This window comes from Lemur catta, chromosome 9 (assembly GCF_020740605.2).
Source record: "Lemur catta isolate mLemCat1 chromosome 9, mLemCat1.pri, whole genome shotgun sequence".
In the NCBI taxonomy this organism is placed as follows: Eukaryota; Metazoa; Chordata; class Mammalia; order Primates; family Lemuridae; genus Lemur; species Lemur catta.
This window is the reverse complement of record NC_059136.1, coordinates 84,826,692-84,845,705: the sequence shown is the minus strand read 5'-3', so window position 1 is coordinate 84,845,705 and position 19,014 is coordinate 84,826,692. Positions and strand designations below refer to the sequence as shown.

General features: G+C 36.5%; 1 protein-coding gene across 10 annotated transcripts in view; it reads left to right on the top strand.

The window, feature by feature from the left end:
- The window catches only part of CSPP1 (centrosome and spindle pole associated protein 1), a 114,467-nt gene that overhangs the window by 75,273 nt on the left and 20,180 nt on the right, over positions 1-19,014 (top strand). For all 10 annotated transcript variants that reach the window (XR_006737144.1, XR_006737145.1, XM_045560550.1 and 7 more), the window contains 8 exons: positions 1,057-1,169; positions 4,476-4,625; positions 5,480-5,626; positions 8,206-8,310; positions 10,422-10,488; positions 11,105-11,222; positions 14,873-15,012; positions 17,577-17,717. Coding sequence is in view for 8 of the 10 variants with exons in the window: in XM_045560550.1 (XP_045416506.1) it covers positions 1,057-1,169; positions 4,476-4,625; positions 5,480-5,626; positions 8,206-8,310; positions 10,422-10,488; positions 11,105-11,222; positions 14,873-15,012; positions 17,577-17,717 (981 nt within the window). In the remaining 2 variants the exon portion in view is untranslated. The remainder of the gene's footprint in view (positions 1-1,056; positions 1,170-4,475; positions 4,626-5,479; positions 5,627-8,205; positions 8,311-10,421; positions 10,489-11,104; positions 11,223-14,872; positions 15,013-17,576; positions 17,718-19,014) is intronic.

The window sequence follows — 19,014 nt, the reverse complement described above, 5'->3', positions numbered from 1 at the left end:
TCATTTTTTTTCTATCTGCATTCAGAGAGACTCCAAGGGTACAATTGTTTTTCAAAGTGCTTTTATGAAATATTTTTTCCCTTTTAAGAATATATAGAACTATTTATAGGTAATATATAATTATTATTCATGTTTTTATCTCATTAATTTAATAGTTTTCTTTCTTAAGAGATGATCTCACTGTGTTGCCCAGGGTTGATCATAGCTCACTATAGCTTCAAACTCTTGGCTCAAGAGTTTATAACCTCTAACTACTTGGGCTCATTGTGATCCTCTTGCATTAGCCCACAGGTAGCTAAGACAACAGGTGTGCACCACTACATCCAGCTAATTTTTATATTTTTTGTAGAGACGTGATCTCACTGTGTTGCCCAGGATTGTCTTGAACCCCTGGCCTCAAATGATCCCCTGCCTTGATCTCCCAAATTGCTGGGATTACAGGTGTGAGCCACTGTGCCAGGCTCTGGCAGTTTTTAAAATAAAAACTATTGCAATGATTAAGACTCATTCTAATTTGTTAAAATTGTTAATAATGTTCTTATAGCTAAATTCCTAATCTATTGTTTAAACTACAGATGAGAAGAATTTTGGACTCACTGATTTTTAAAAACAATTTTAGAAATTTTAAAATATACATATATAATACATTTTAATGCAGTTAAGCAGTATTCTTAAGTTAAAAGGATAGTCACATACATAAGAATTTAAACATGTACTTTTTTTTTCTTCATAAATTCTGCTTTAAAGCCTTTGCTGCAATGAGAGTTATTTAGGCTATTAGCATTTACATTTCCTTGGTGTTGTTTAGCTATTAGATACAGTATAATTTTTTAACTGTTAATTTTATTTTAGTTTTACCATTTTTCTTTCTTTTGTTACTTTTCATCTGATCTTCAGATTTTAATGCCAGCCTTCTTCTTCTGGTTTTAACCTGGTCTTCTGTGTTTAGCAGTTTTTAAAAATACGAATTTATTAGCAAAAACTCTTTTATTCTTTAACTTTTACATTTTCTAAGCATTAGCTAATGGTATATTTTTGCAAAACATCTCTTTTAAGGTCACATGCAAACACAGAGCTCTCCTTTTGCTCGGGGAAATATATTTGGTGAGCCTCCAACTGAACTTCAGATTAAACAGCAAGAATTATACAAGAATTTTCTTCGTTTCCAGGTGAAATGCTTATTTGATCATAGTTTCAAAGTTTCATAAGAATTTTAATAAACTGAACTTACAGAAATTTTCTCCACAGGATAAATATTAAGTTATAAAATGCCATGCAATTATCTAAAATGCTTAATTTATATCAGGTATAAGTATTACTAAATTATTATTTCAGTATATCTGGAAAAAGGAAATGAGACATATTAGGTATGGTGGTTGACTTAATCATTTCTAAACTTTATTAAATCATTAATTGAGAATTGAATGCTGAGATTTTTAAAACTGAAAGACTAAAATATTACTAAAATATTCATCTGTTGGGCATTCTAGATGTCTTTATAGGTGTTTATAAGTTAGTAGAAAATCAATAGTTTTTTTCCAAATGATTTTATATTCTTGACTCATTACAGATTGTAAATAAATAAAATGAGATATAAGATAGCCATATTTTGCAATTATTTGCCCCATTTATGTATGTAAGTAAATAGTATTTAAGATAGTAGAGATGCCCAGACTATTCTCAGAGGAAGACACTTGGGTGTCCAGTGTTTATTAGGCTAACGGACTTATTGAACTCCCACACTGTGTCCACCTTATGCTGAATACTAGGAATGGAGTCTGAGATGAATGAGATATACTGACCCAAAAGGGACTCACAGTTTCTTCTTTCCTTACCTCCCTCCTTTTCACACCCACGCTTACATCCCAGTATCAGATTAATCTTACGGCCAGGTTAATATTCCTTTGATACGAGTTTTCACGTGCTATTCTTTACTCAAAACTTGGTAGTAGCTTTTCTTTGCCTACAGAAATTGTCTAGACTCTTTAGCCTGACATTTAAGGCTATCCAATCTAATACTAAACCCTTAAACAGATTCCACTTTAACATGTCATCTTCTTTCTAATACTAATTATTGTTGACTCTTAAATAAGGCAGTGACATAATGGATATAGTCTTTAAGGATGATTGATCTGACAGTAATGCTTAAGATGTATTAACGGAGGATTGAAAAGACTGAAAGCAGGGCGATTTTACTAGAGTGGTTACAGTGGAAATAGGTGGAAAGGCCTTTGTAAGGATCAACAGAAACAACATAGATATTGAATGTGAGAGAGTGGCATCGGAGATCCCAAGAGTATTGTTCATCCAAGTCAGGTGGCAGCAGATTGAGGGTATAGTTACCTGTTGAACTTGAAGGACCCTGTGGTATATTGTCCATAATGACAGCAAGTCCCAATTTAAGTAACTCCTGTTTTACTTAGCAAGTCTTACCATGGGCTAAGGTGGAATTCAGCCAAAAAAAAAAAGTTACAATTATATAGCGTTTTCTTGCTTATAATTTTATATATAGTATCTCATTAAACCTCAATAGTCTGTGACAAAGGTGGTATTATCTCTGTTTTATGACATGCAACTAAAACACAGACTAACAGGCTTGCCCGTGGTATCAGAGCTAGCAAATTGTGAGGCCAGTGCTTGAACCCGTCTCCCGACTTTAAGTAATGTATCTGTAGGTACCACACATTATAGGGATCTCTAGGAATTCTTTCCCTCCAGAAAAAAACTATAGTAATGGGGGAAGCTTTGACTATTTTGGTTTCAGCCTTTGGTTCTCCCATCCTGTGTACCCTCAGTGTATCTGTGAATGGATTGCTCTCAAATGGTAGTTTTCAAATTTTTCTTTTAGCAGCCTCTTAAAAATTTCTTTCGCCCACCCAAAACAAAATCTAACACAGAATTCTAAGAAAATGGTATTTATTATACTATCAACAATGGAATGTCAGACAAAAAGTATCTAAAACTTAAGTGTTGAATATTATAAAATGTTCAAATCTATGCACAAAGATGGCAAGAGAAGCCCAAGATCTGCACAATTAAGTTATACATTTAGCTCGTTAATGCATCAGAAGTTTTCATGCTATTAAAATTTAGTAAATAACACTTGTGTTTGTTTTTAGTTATAGCTTTAAAAATAATTAAACTTAATAAAATATCTGCAAGACCTCTGAAGCACTTTCATATTATACAGTTTGATATCCATGACCTAGAAGACAGCTTTACTCTTTTTGTTGTGTAGCATTCCTGTTGGCATTAAGCTTTGCATTCCCTAGGGTATGGTCCATTAGTGGTTTACAAACTAGTAGTATTTGATTTTGATGGAGAAGTGACCCTGTGAGTGTGATTTTTTTTTTTTTCATGGAGTAGCAAGAAGGAGGAACTGAGTGTTGAACAGGAGATTTTGTTGGATTATGAATGATGTTTTCTCTAGGTATGTTGTACTTGAAGAAGTGATTGCATGCACATTGTATCACATTGCTTACAAAAAGTACTAAATATTATGCTTGTGCATATTTAATAGTGTTGTAAGAAAGAAGTGTTAGAAAAAGGCCTAGTATATAAAATCATGGGACATTTGAGAAGAGTAGAGTTCTTATAGCTCAAAAATTGACAGCACTAGATAGAGCAACCTTGAAGCTAGAGGAAATGCAGAGAAGAAAAACAAGTATTATGGATCATCATAGTCTATTTGTAAGGGGAACTAAAATCTGTTGATGTTCTTAAACCAGAGTCATGAATACCTGGAACCCGTGCTGCCATTCTTCTCTGCCTCCTTCATGGAGGATGAGGACTACCTCTGAGGGCCCTCTGTCTCTCAGATCCTCGGCTCTGCCTTAGAGTATCCCGCCCAGAGTACTCAACATTGCAGGCCCAGGTAGCATTCAAGACAAAACAGTTATGAATCTTTGTGACCTAAATCCTACATCTAACAGCTTTAGTTCTTTCTCCATTGACCTACCAAATAGGAAAGAAGAAAAGGCATTTGGAAGAAGTGCTTCTTGCATAAAAAATGATTGAATACTGAAATACTCACTGTTGTTTCAGAATACTAGTCAAGTCCAAGGATTTTGAGATGTAATAGTAGTAATCATTATAGAATAATATAGTCATGAATTATTTACTGAGAACCTTTTGTATAGGAGAAACTTTCAGTTCTTTATAGACATTGTTTCACTTTAATTCTTTGAGCACTCCTTTGAGATACAGACATTAATAACTCTTTTTACCAGGTGAGAAAACTGAGGACAAGCAAGTTTTTTAAGGACATAATATTTAATGGGGCTGGAATTTAACTCATAGCTTTTGATAGTACAGTATATCATGTAGCCTCCCTAAAAAAAATAGGAGACTAAAAAATTTAGGAACTTGCAAAAAGAAGGTACAAATGTTGAATTTATAGGCTACCAGGAAAAAATAAGTAGTATTCTGACTTTTTAATAGTTTTATAAAATAAATAACTGGTTTAATTCTTTAAGATTGAGGAAAAGAAACAAAGAGAGGAAGCAGAGCGAGAGAGACTGAGAATTGCAGAAGAAAGAGAAGAGAGGCGGCTTGCAGAACAGCGGGCACGCATTCAGCAAGAATATGAAGAGGAACAGGAAAAGAAGAGAGAGAAAGAGGAGGAGGTGCATTTTTTCCCCTACCGTTTTACTACTTAATCTTAAAGTGCAATCTTTAACTTGAAAAAAATATTTGTTACTTACAAAGGAGAATAAAAAAATAAATGTCTTAGAGTACATTTCAAAAATACAGATCAATATCCATTCATTAGATATTTTATTAAGGTGAAAGAGTAATTTAAGAAAAGGGGTAAATGATGATTTAAGTAAAAAATAGTTGTAGGCTGACTAAAGATGTTATAAAAGATGCCTAATATTTATTATTAAGCAGACAACTTCTTTATGTTAACGCTGTATCATCCATATCTTTAATTTTATCACTTTATATCAGACCAATAAGATAGCACATTTTTTTTATTTCAGCATATTATTGGGGTACAAAAGTTTAGGTTACATATATTGCCCTTGGGCCCCTCCCCCAATCAGATCTTCAAGCATGTCCATCCCCTAGACGGTTCGCATCACACTCATTATGTGTGTATACACCCATCCCCTCCCCTCCCACATCTGCCTGACACCCGATTAATGTCATTCCTAAATGTGCTCTTAGGTGATGATCAGTGAAACCAATTTAATGGTGAGTACATGTGGTGCTTATTTTTCCATTCTTGGGATACTTGGCTTAGTAGAATGGGTTCCAGCTCTATCCAGGAAAATACAAGAGGTGCTATATCACCATTGTTTCTTATAGCTGAGTAGTACTCCATGGTAGACATATACCACATTTTATTAATCCACTCATGTATTGATGGGCACTTGGGTTGTTTCCACATTTTTGCAATTGTGAATTGAGGTAGCACATTTTTGAATGTACTATAGAATGTACGTATGGAGTGTACATTTTTCTATTTATTTTAAAGCAAAGGCTAAAAAATGAAGAGCTTATTCGGTTAGCTGAAGAAAGGAGAAAAGAAGCAGAAAAAAAGAAGAAAGAAGAAGAAGAAAAACGTAACCTGCAACTTCAGCACTACTATGAAAGAGAAAATATGATTGGGGAAGACACAAAGGTACATTTCAGACAAAAATGTCAGTCAGACCCATAATGTAACCCTCTTTTGCTGTGAGAGTTGTGGAGTTGTTAGAAAAAGGAACCTTTGTTTCTGTTCTATCTTATTGGTTAATCTGGGCACGTTGTACTGAACTTCTTATATGAGATGCTATCACTGTGCTTTGTTGGTATTTTTTGCCCATTGGATGTAATGTGTTTACTTACCTTTGCCATTCTTAGTCTTGTTCCCATGGGCTACAGCAGTGCTACACGAGAGTATGGTCTTTGGATCAGCACCCTGTGAACTGTTTGTTACGGTTCATGACAAAACTAAATACAGAAATTGAGAGGGTTTGGAAACTATTATAACAACTTATCAAAGTAACTTTATGTCTGTTCAATCTACTAATACAAATATTGGGCCTGTATTTTATATGCCTTTAAAATTTTTTTATTTATCTAGTAATCTGTTCTTACTCTATTTTATATAATTGTCCGTAATGGATTGGAAATTTAAAAAGAAGCTGAGAAGCTTGTATTTCTGAGATAAAAGGATGATGTTCAGGGTTAGGTGCATGAGTCAGTCAGAAGTTTTCTCTCTAGAAAGCTGATTGGCCCTTATGGGGATCTAGTTGACACCCTTGCTCATATCTCACAATTACATTTAAAATTTTATATGCTTAAGTGTTGTTGGAGGCTTATTAGAAATGCAAGTTGCTGGGTTCTCACTTGCAAGGTGATTTACTAAGTCTGAGAGAGGTTCAAGAATCTGGATTTTATAAGCATCTTTAGGGGTTTGGATGCAGTTGGCTAGGAGACCAACAATGAAAAACCCTGTGTATCTTCTAAATTTAGCCCAATTTAATGTAAGAAAGTTGTTTTTGAAAATTTGTATTTATACAAACATTATTTCTTCTAAGCAGGATTCACAAAAAGTTTCCTTTTAACCAATGGACTCCTGTAGTATATTTATGATGTGGTCTCATACTGTTCAGTGTACGAACTGCATATAGCATGAGCCATTTCTGAGCTGCTCAAATATGCTAATTTGATTTCTCATCCCAGGGTTTTATAGTGATGGAAATGATAAGTATTCACAATTAGAATTTACTGAAAGATTATTTAAAAGAAAATTTATAAGTAAGATCTATATTTTTGTTTGTGTTGTTTATTTTCAGTGTTCTAGGAGTGTTAGGCAATGCTCTTCATTCTTAGGATACAAGTTTGATATATAGTTGTTCAGCCTTTAAACGTTTATTATTCAAATGCCATATCATTAATTTTTTTAAACTAATAAAGTTTATTTTTAGAGCAGTTTTAGGTTTACAGCAAAATTGAGTAGAAAGCATAGATTTTTTATTGTCAAATTCATCAATTAAGAATGAGAGTTGTTAGTGTCCCGTAATTATGTTTCTGCCAATTTCTTGTTCTGTTTTAAAAAACACTATTTCTCAGGAGCATATGATTTTATTACTTATAGTTTAATTGTGAAGTACCATAAAGTTTTAAATCACTTTCTTCCATTTAATGTGTTTTGCCTTTAATTCTGAAATTAACATGTATCTGTCATTTTTTTTCCATTTTTGTATGCCTCATACTTATTTTTTGTCTGCTATTTTAGTTTTTATCTTTGTGTCACCATATTTTATTTTCTAGTTAGTTTGTATGTTTATTTAGTTTGTTGAATATTTTTATCCTGAGAGTTATAATCTTTTAAATAGGGATATCTAAATCCATTTATTTTTATCCTAACCAATATATTTGATTATATTAATTGAATTTCTGACTTTGTTTTTTGCTTCCTTGATAGTTTGTTTTTTTTGTTATGTGGACTATGATTTGTTTGTTTTATCCTCTACAATGCTTTAGAAAGTTTATATTTATAATTCTGCTTGTGGTTACCTAGAGGCTTAAAAACACTATCTCACATATTTTTAATTTTATTAAAGTCACAGTGAATTTTTTATCATGCAAAATGAAGAATTTAAAATCCATACATATGTTCTGGTCTAGGTTTTTCTTTTGTTTTTAAGCCTAGATAATTATTTTTGCATTTTGTTGGGAGTTATTATGTCTTCAATGTTTTATTTTAATATAAAGTTGGGGACTATTTACACTGTAAACTGAAATCTCATTTTATTTTCTTATGGAGACATAGAACGCCACTATGATCTGGAAAATCCCTCATCCATGATGCCATTTGTGGTCACAGGGGATATAGATACTGGAGGTTGATTTATATTGTTTTCCAGAAAAGGGATTTTAGTTTTTTTTGTATTGTCCTATTTTCCTTTTTGTTATCAAGATGATTTTTCACTTTGGCTATGCCTTTTCTTTTCTGTTGCTTTCCTAATATTTGGTATGCTGTTGTTTTACTTGAGTTTGTTGATTTTTTTTATCCTAATCAGAGTCATATGCTTTTAATAAGGATATCTAAATCTATTTATGTTTATCATAACCAATATATTTGATCTTATGTAATTGAATTTCTGATTTTTTTGTAAAAAGTATTTTATTAAATAAAAGCAATAACAATCTGAACTTCTTAGATATATATGTGTATATACACACATGCATATATATTTTTAAATTTTTCAGCACTTCAGACAGCCTTCTCCTGTAGTTCCTGCTCTTCAGAACAAAATTGCAAGCAAATTCCAAAGACCTCCTTCGGTTGACAGCATCATAAGTTCCTTTATTCATGTATGTACTTTTTGTTTTGATTTCTTAATCTTAGCTCAGTTAGTTTGGATTGGGGATATTGGAATAAGATTTTCTTTTCATATCTGAATAGATTAAATTTTTTTAGATCTGAAATACAAGTATTGTCTACATTAATTTATCTTCTGCTTCAGTTGTAACTGATAGTACCCTAAAGTTTAATTCTTTTGACAAACTGTAATTGAGCAAATAATTCTTGTCCAGGCCCCCTGCAAGAAGGTCCTTTCTTTGAAAATATATCTTCTAAAGCTGGGCGTGGTGGCTCATGCCTGTAATCCTAGCCCTTTGAGAGGCCGAGGTAGGAGGATCACTTGTGGGCAGGGACTTTAAGACCAGCCTGGGCAACCTAGGGAGGCCCCCATCTCTACCAAAAAAAAAAAAAAAAAGCTGAGTGTGGTGGTATGCACCTATAGTCCCACCTACTTGGGAGGCTGAGGCAGGAGGATCGCTTGAGCCCAAGAGTTCAAGGCTGCAGTGAGCTATGATGGTGCCACTGCAGCCCAGCCTGGGCAGCACAGTGAGGCCCTGTCTCTAAAAAGAAATAAAAAAGAAAGTATATCTTCTACCTAGCTAGCTAGCTAGTTATGCTCATGAAGTCTCTTATACTTTATACTGAGCTACAATCAAAAGAGAGCAGGAAATATGTTCAAGAAGTATTTATCCTTTAGTTGATACTTGAATAATGAGTAGGCATTTGCCATAAAGAGAAGGAGAGTGAGGGACTTTGAGCATGTGCACAGTCACAGAGGGCGGTATAAGCTGCATGGCGCACATGGAGGGTCTTCCATGGTTTGGTCTGACCTGATGATTCCAGTGCAGTAAGGGAGCAGTGGGGGTGGAGGTCAGAACACACGTGGGGCACTGTATGGCATGCTGAGGGCTTTGACTTCATCCCATAGGCCAGTGGATTCCAAACAGGCTGATTACCAGGATAGGGAAAGGAAATGTGTTAGAAAAACATCTTCCTAAATCCCACCCTCTGAGATTCTGATTCAGTAGGTCTGTGGTAGATAATGCATGGGAATTCATTGTAATATTTTAAGTAGGGGAATGACATGGCACTTTTCTCAGGCAGTGGTTTGGAGGTACGTTTTGGAGGTTGGAGCAAGACTATAAACATGGAGATAAGATGCTTTTGCAGGAGTCTAGATATGAGTCTTTGAGGGGCTAAATAGGCAGTGGCACCAAGAGCTGAGAGGGTGTGACAGCTTCATGATGTATTTGAGAAACATAGTAAATAGTGGTGTTTGTTGACTGAGCATGTGGTGGGTGGGAGTCATGCTAGCTCTCGGGTGTCTGGTGAGGGCTACGTAGGGTAGGGAGTTGAAAATGTGAGTTGTGGCTGAGGAAAGAGTTCTGGACTGGATTTGTCATTTTGGAAGCCATCAACATATTGGTGCTTGTTAAATTTGTACAGTTGTCTCCAAGAGTGTCTGGAGGGAGAAGTAAAGAGGGCCTGGCATGCAGCACTGGGGGAAACATGAGTGTTTGAGAAGCCAAGTAAAATGAGGGATTAAAATACCCATTGTCACTTGGGAATCACTCCGTGAATTATGTGAAGACAGTGTTGTTGGAGTGGTGGGGTGTAGCAGCAAAGGCAGAAGATGTGTGTTGAGGAGTGAATGGCAACAAGGAAGTGAACCCCAGAAGTGCTGCATTATTGTTCTTTAAAGAAGCTCAGCTGTGAGGAGAAGGGGCGAATGGACAGGAAACAGTGGGTGATGAAAGGTGAGGGAAGAATTATTTTTAAAACGAAGATGTTTCTACACATAGGCTGAGAGGAAGGTGCTTGGAGAGAGGAAGAAGTTGAGGAAAGACAATAATTGGAGGAGGTGGGAGTCATTTATCAGATACAGAGCACAGGTCAAGGGCTTCTCTTTCAATGGGGGCAGGGGCCTTTCCATTGTGCTGAGAAGGAACAGCAGATACAGATGTGGTTTTAGATGTAAGTGTGGATAGGGATGTGTAAGTTTTATAGGTAGATGGTGTGGAGTTTGGTCTCCTGTACTTGTAGGTATTTCAATAAATCACTCCCTTCAAGCTTTAAGTAAAGAAGGTGTACTGAGCGTATCTTTGTCATTATTGTTAAACAGGAAAGTTCCATGTCCAGGCCACAGTCTCCTCCGGTACCTGCCAGGAAAAATCAGCTCCGTGCAGAAGGTAGAGTTAACTATTAAACCCGTAATCTAGAGTATTTCTTTTTTTTAACTTTTTATTTTGAAATAATTATAGTCTCACAGAAAGTTGTGAGGTATAGAGGGGTGTTGTATGCCCTTCCCCCAGCCTCCCTCAGTGGAAACACCCTAGTTAGTACAGCATCGCAGCCAGGAAGCTGACATTGTATGTCATTGGAAGGCTCTGCAGACCTTCATCAGAATTGACCAGTTTTTACATGCATTTGTGAGTGTATTTTCTGTGTGTGTGTGGGAGGGGGTTCTGTGTGTTCTTATGTATGATTTGTGTAACCACCACTGCAGTCAAGATACGGAACTGTCCCATCACCACAAGGAACCCCCTCGTGCTGCCCCTGTAGAGTTGCACTCCCCCCACTCAAAGAATACCTCCTAACTTTTGAAATTTCTATATTATCAAAAATGTATTTGTGGGTCTTAATGATGTTCGTAAATATGATCTGTATATATAAAACATTAAAAATGTCTTCCATGAAAATGTGTCTCTGAGCATTTTAGTTTTATGATAAGTCAGGTTAGTTTTAATGTTTAATCTTTTGTTCTTACGCCTCACTTGTTTTTTACTTATCAATGGGAATTTGCAGAGGAGAAAAAAAATGTAATTATGGAATTATCAGAAATGAGAAAACAACTTCGTAGTGAAGAGAGGCGTCTACAAGGGCGATTGCTACACATGGACAGTGATGATGAAACTCATAGAAGGCAAGTTTAGAATTGCAGTTTTTATTGTTTCTTGAGTTGTTTGTGTCACCTACCAGTAATTCTGTAGTTTTAGAACAACGTGAATTCATCTTCTTTACAATCTCCTTTCCCTTTTTTAGTCTCCTAGAAATCAGGTGTAGAAATTTAGTCCTCAAGGGGAATAATGATATAGGAATGGAAAATTGCAGAGTTGGAATAAATACTGACAATTGCATGTTAGAACTGTTTTTAACATTTTCCTTTAATAATTAATACTTTCTGAAATACCTTTTTTTCCAGCAAAATCACTTAGAGGGCACCAAACATTTCTGATCATTTTTGCTGGAAGGACTCATAAATTTTCTAAAGCAGTGTTCTTCAAACTTCAATTTGAAATCTTTTAGTAGGTTATAAAATCGACATAGTGGGTAACTATACCCTTTCTTTCTCTTTAAAAAATTTTCTATTTTGAAATAATTTTAGATTATAAAAATGTTGGAAACATAGTACAGTGAGTTTCTGTATACCCTTCACCCAGTTTTCCATGTTGTTACTATATTACCGGGATACATTTGTCAAAACTAAGAGGCTGATACTGGAACATTACTATTAACTAAATTCCAGACTTTTGGATTTGTCTGGTTTTCCCATTAATGTCTTCTTTCTGTTGCAGAGTCCAGTACAAGGTACCAAATTGTATTTAGTTGTCATGTCTCCCAGTCTCCTCCGGTCTGGACAGTTTCTCAGTAACTGAGAGTCTAGAGGAGTATCGGCCAAGGATCCTGTAGAGTGCCCCCACCAGTCTGGATTTGCCTGATGTTTTCTGATGGTTAAAGTAGGCTTTTTGGAAAGGATAGCACAAGGTGGTAATCTCACATCACATCATATCATGGGTACATGATACTCACGTGACATTCCTGGTGATGTTAACCTTAACCTCCGTTAAAGTAGCGTTTGCCAGCTTTTTCCAATGGACAGTTAACTTTTCTTTGGTCACAAATCACTAAATCTAGCATGCTCACAAGAGCAAGGAGGGGGTGGGATTAAAATCCATATCCTGGAGGGGATGACTGTATTTATTTTTTAGAATTCTTCTGTAAGAAAGATTTATCTTTTCTTCCACTTATTCATTTATTCAATTATTTATTTATATGATTGTTGCCTCATGAATATTTATTTTATACTCTGGGTTATAATCTAAATACTGCCTTATTTATTTTGTTGCTCAAATTGTTCTAGCTTTGGCCATTGGGAGCTTTTTGGCTCTTGTGTCCTTTTGACATGTCCCCATCTTTTTATTTTTTGAACACTTTCTTACTTTCTGGTACTGCAAGATGCCCCAGGATCATCTTGTATTTCTCCTGCCTCAGCCCTAGAATCAGCCATTTCTCGAAGGAGACCTGGTTCCTTTGGAGAATGGTGTTTAGAACCCAAGCTCTGGGCACTGGGTGTGCTTGTTGCTGGATGTCATTGCTTCTAGGCCCTCTACATAGCTGGATACTATATGCATGTATGCTAAGTCATGAATATAATTGTTCCTGTCTCTAACCATTTGTATATATATTAAGTTCATACTAATGCCTCTGACTCTAATCCAGGACGTGGTATGACTCTAATGTAGCATGTTAACCTGCCTAATTATGCTTTCCTTAGAGTCCTGTTTGTATTCTTCAGGTATATTCTGACTAGGGAAACAAGGTGAGGAAATTTCAAGATCTAGACTGGCTAGGTAATGAAATGTTAATCCAAAGTGGTAATTTTCAATGAGTAATTCTCTCATAGTAGGCCAACAACTTCTGAGTAATTGAAAGGTAGTGTATTTTTTCTATATTTACTTTTATGATGTTATAAACACCTTAACCATTGCAGCTTTCCATCTTCCAAACATGCATATTTAGTGTAATGGATTGTTGATACTTTATTCATTTTTATTATTTTCCTTCATAAATTTAAGACTCTGCTCTTTTTTGGCAATGTGTTACGATTAAAGAAAGAAATTGAGCAACCTCTCAAAATTTCTCACTTGAAAATTGTACATGATAATTTCTACCCCATGAGATTCTAGTGAAGAATAAATGTATGTATTTGAAAGTACTTTGTAACTCTGAGTTCTCACTTCAGTTAGACAACATATGTTAAAGTTATGATCATGTACCAAGAATTGGTTAAAGACATTTACTTTGGTATGATTTTTAATATGTGTCGTGATTAGAGACATCTCAGGGGATCAGTTCCTTATTCCAATTTTATAAATATTTTCACAAAACGAATCTCTTATTAATTAATTCACCACATCATCAAGCTCCTGTTATGTGCTAGGCATAAAACAAACATGATGCACCTCACATGCAAGGATTTAATAGTCTAATTCCTAACTTATCAGCCCGTTCATCTATTAGTATTAATGGAATCTAGATAGGAGTCTAATTGAATAGTCTCCTAGAAGCCTTTTTGGTATTTTGCATTTTAATGAATCTCCATGGAGTTCCTATCACCCTAGGTGAATATTAGGGGTCTATTTCTGCCTTGACAGGGTGGTTTTATGATCCCAGTGAATTCCCCTCCTCCCCCAAAAAGAGGAAACTCCATGAGACCAGAGGCATTGCCTGTGGGGATCCCAGCTATTCCTGTCTAGCTGCTTAGGGCAGATGTAATGATAGAGGAATGAAGGAAGGAGTCTGACCAAACCTCATGTGACTGTAGCTGAGAGCTACATTTTCAGAAATAGAGCAGACCTACCTAGTCCTGAGGGAAGCAGCAGTAGATGTTTGGTTTTATTTTACTTTCAGGACTAGAAATACCATCCCCCATCCCTGTCCCCTCTTATTGTCATTCCCCCCAAGCCCTAGCGAAAAGCTCCCTTACTAAGCTACTTGCCTATTATGTTAATTTCCTAGGTACACAAGAATAGAGTATTAATTAGGTATCAAGTTCCCTGAAAGTCCTTTGTAAAATTATTGTTGGGTACTCTGGATAATGCCCATTATATTGAACAGCATGTTAATACCATATTTCTCTGTATAATTTCTATTTTAGGCAAAGGGGAAGGTAACATTTGTTGATTACCTAATATATGTTAGGTTCTATGCTGGGCACTTCATAATACAGAATTTCTCTTAATTCTTTTGCTCACAACAAGACTATAAGAGATTGGACTAGGCATGGTGGCTTATGCCTATAATCCTAGCCCTTTGGGAGGCCGAGGCAGGAGGATTGCTTGAAGTGAGGAGTTTGAGACCAGCCTGAGCAACATAGCAAGACCCCATCTCTGTTAAAAAAAAAAAGACTATAAGGAATAGACATTGTCTGCAATTTACAGGTGATGAAATCAAGGTCAGACTGTTAATAAGTAACAGAGCTGGTTTTTGAATCTCAGTTTCTCTGACCTTAAAGACTGTGATCTTTGTACTTACATGAGCATTTTAAGGTAAAGCTGAATTATTCTACTCTTGTATTGGCAATAAAGTACCTTGCATCTGAGCATTTTGAAAAATTAAAACGACCTTATAAATACTCTGTTTTAAGATAAGAGATTGAAATAACAGACCTATTAAAATAATTTTTGTAATATACTGTGGTGAAAGACTGAATTTCTTTTACAGTGAATGAAATGTGAACTTGGATTTTTTTCTTATAAAGCACATTTATTATGATTTGTCATTTATCTATAGGAAAAGAGAAAGGAATCCCATGGATATATTTGACATGGCTAGACATCGGTTGCAAGCTCCTGTCAGAAGACAGTCACCTAAGGGCTTAGGTGCTATCACTTTTCAGAATATTCATGATTTTAATGAGCTAAAAGATAGAGGTGAGTAGATTGCTGCTCTTTTAAAGATACAGGAAGAGTGTTTTATCCATATTTAAGTATCTTTAAAGATGTTTGTACCCTTTTTCCTAAAGTAAAATTTTATTTATGATATTTATCTTAAGTTACAGTGAATAAAACTTCTGTATACTCTAGTTCTTCACTTTACTAATCTGGTCAGTGAAGCTTTAGTTTGGCTAAATACTTTCTTTTGGAGAGCATGTAGCTGTTAAAGCCTTGGGTGGGTGAGATAATGTAGACTAGCGTGAAGAGCGGAACCTGGCATTTAAAGGAGGATGGACAGAGGAAGATGAGCTTTTGAGAAAGACTGAGGAGAAGTCAGAGCTACCCGAGGAAAAGCGGGAGACAGTGGGATCCTGAAAGCCGAGAGCAGAGAGTGAGTGTATCAAGAAGGGATCGCGTGAGATGAATACCGGAAAGTGTCTGTGGGTCAGAGGTCATTGGTGACCTCCACTAGATCTTTTTGGGTGGGACAGAAGTGAATTGAGGCTTGACCTAGGAGGCAGGATGTTGGAGACAACAGTCATAAGTCTACCCTTGGAGGAAGCTTGGCTGGGGAAGGGGAGGAGGGGGTCAGGTGCCAGAGGGACTTGTTAGGGTGCAAGTGTGAAGAGCTGCCGCAGGAGGAAGAGGCTCTAGCCGCAGTAGAGGGAGGGAGTGATTGCTGAAGTGAGCAGGGCCTGTGTAGGCCGGAGGCAATCTAGAGGATTCGAGGGAAGAGAGTTGAGGGAAGATTTGATGTAGCCCTTTAGGAAGAATGGGAGAGAAAGCTTAGTATGGAAACAAGATTGCCAAGATACATGAGGCCTGGGAGACTGAAAATGCATAGAGGAACCAGAGTGTATATTATATGTGGTTTTTCTTTAGGAGTGTTCAGCACAGCAGGTGTTGGGGCAGAGAAGGCAAATCGCTGGATGTGTGGGTTATGACCTATGCCAGATAAACTACAATTTAAACTTTACTTTTCTTTGAAAGTATTATCTATTTATTGTAGCAAATTTTCAAAATACAGAAAGGTAGAAAAATCACTTTAGTCAAACCACCTAACCACTGTTAACATTTTGGATGTCTTCTAGTCTTTTTTCTGAACATAATTAAAACCAAAAAAAAAAAAAATTATGTTATTTACTTAATTTTTTCTCATTTTTTTCACTTAGATTATTTACATGTATCATCAATTACACATATGATAGTAATTTTTTATGTTATCATTTATTAATTACTATCAGCCAGACACTGTATTAAGCTAGTAGGTCTCAAGAGTTTGGTATGGGGACCCATGAGGTCAAAATTGTTTTTGTTATAAACTAAGACATTATTCATCTTTTACATTCTCATTCTGCCATATGTGTACAGGTTTTCCAGAGGCTGTGCAACGTGTGATGACTTCATCTCTCTGAAGCTAACAGAATGTGTGTTTATGTATTCTTGTGTTTCATAAATGACTGAGTTTTAATTTCTAATATGGCAAATGTGTGTGTGTATGAGAGAGAGAGAGAGAGACATAAATAAAAGCTCCTTGGGGCACTGAATTTTTAAGAGTGTAAAAAGGTCTTGAGACCAGACAGAAAGGTTTAAGCCATAGAATTGAGCCATTCATTTCCCTGTGTTATGACATCTAGTCCTCATTCAGCCTATCACCTGGTTGTTGGTATTGTTTTTTTACCGAGTTGGGAAATGGTGAAGCCAGGGTTCAATCCAAGCTTGTATCCAGAGCCTCTTCTGTTAACTCTGCTCTTAACCGTTTTCTAATTCTTAGATATTCAGTGTTTTCCATTTTCACCATTTTATTCTTTTGATAATTTCTGATCATAATTCTTTTTACATATTTAGGATCATTTCTTTTTATTCCAGCAGTGTAATTAGTGGGTCAAAGGGAATAATATTTTCAAGAGTTTTTATTATATATGAATGAACTATAGTTTTATTCTCAAGATTTAAAAATTGATATTTAATATTTTTATTTTGGTCAGTTCATGTTCATGAAATTGTGACAGAGGTGAATTCTTAGACCATTATTGTGTCCAGTAATGATATTCCTCCTAAAGTTTCAGCCAGTCTGCATTTATCTTGCTCTCCTGTGTATTTGCAAGGGCTAAAATATTAATTGGCCAATAGCATTGTGTTTTGATTTTTCCAGTACATTTTGGAGATCAGCTATGATTATAGTGTCTCCTGGTTGCCTGAGTCAGGGCCACGTGACTAACCATGTGGATATACCTGCGTATAGTTGCCCTGTTGTGTGTTTTGGGTGTATTTGGGGGACTGGGAAGGTGTAGGGATGGAGAATGCACCATCCACAAGCTACTGCTTGTTCTGGGGTCTTCTTTATGTTGATGAGTTTGTGAAAAGGCATTTATTAAAGAAAATTAATTTCATGTTCTTTAGTTTTATGGCTGTTTTAATGTCCTTTGACTTTGGTGATGTTTCACTATATTCCTTGATTTTGAAATTAATTTGCTCATATATATAGTATAATGAAGTTTTATAAAATCTCATGTGAAAACAATATTTAACTTAGTTATATAACACATTTTTTGTACCAGATTCAGAAACACGAGTTGATCTGAAATTTAGATACCCAGATCCTCCAAGAGATCATCACACCTTAGAGATTCAGCAACAGGCTCTACTAAGAGAGCAGCAGAAGAGGCTGAATAGAATAAAAATGCAGGAAGGTGCCGAAGGTAAGGACTAATCATTACTATTTCAAATAGTCTCAGTGGGTGGTTGTTCCGTAGGCTTTCTTTTTCTTCATCTGTCCTACTGATTTCAGTCCCAGGCACATCCCCTGTACTGACAACTCCATGCCCACGTGGCCCTTTTGGCTCATAGTCCCAGAGAAGAACAGGTTCAAGAGAGGGTTCTGACCGGCTTGACTAGAGTGGTATATTCATGCACGAGAGGGGCCCAACCATGCACTGTGGCCAGGAGGGTTGAATATTTTGACCAGGCCAGTGATATTTGCACCAGGAACTAGGAACCAAAGGAAGGAATGCTGGGTGGACACATCAGTATGGGACATTTTTTCTACTGTGTGGGGAGGTGTGTTTAAGTTTTGATGTGGCATAAAATCTGTAAAGCATCAGACTGGGCTGTGAAGATGTTTTCATATAATCAGCCAATCAGCAGATACTTACTGAGTGCCACTAGGAGCACAGGTACTGACCTGTATCCAGGGGACATGGTGATGAATGAAATGGTTACTGCTATCAAGGACCATATACTCTGTTGGAGAAGCTGGATGCTAAATAAGTGTAAGTGTGGTAAATACTGCAAAGGAGACATCTAGGGTCCCATGGGAGTGTGTAACTGGGGTTGGGGTGGGGGGGCACCTCCAGGCAGCGTGGGGCTCATTGTCTCAGAGAGCATGGAGGGGCCCTGTGGATACCAGGTGTCCTGCACGGCCCGCACGCCTGGATTTCACCAGCTTTGCCAGCTTTCACACATTGAGTGTGGCCATGGAAAATGAGTAATAAGAACACAACAGTCAGATAACAAGAATAGGAGGGATGGTCCTGCCGGTTATTTTTGGGAAAACCTTCGCAGGCTGGTCTGGCCTGAAGAATCTGAGGAAGCTTTTTTGACCTCATGAGACAGAATCATAAGAGTAAGTTATACAATACTTTAGGCCCAGATCATAGGTCAAGGCTTTCATAAATATTTGTATAGGAAATGTCTGCCCTCCGTCTGGTACAAAATTTTTACTAACAGCCTTATAGATCACCCAGCGATAGCAGAACCCCAAATTCTATGATAAATAGTAGCCATGTCATCTGGAGAGAAGAGAGAAGCAAGTGCCATCTTCAACCTTTATACCCAGTGTGGTGGTGTTTTTCCTTAGAAGTCTCAAATGATCGTCTGATCTTGTGGAATCTTGGCAACTTAGGCTAATTAGCCCAAAAGTAGTCCCTCGGTGGGTACAGGTACATTTTGACACTGAGGATATCCATCCCCTACCGCAGCCACCCCCCAACTTCCAAC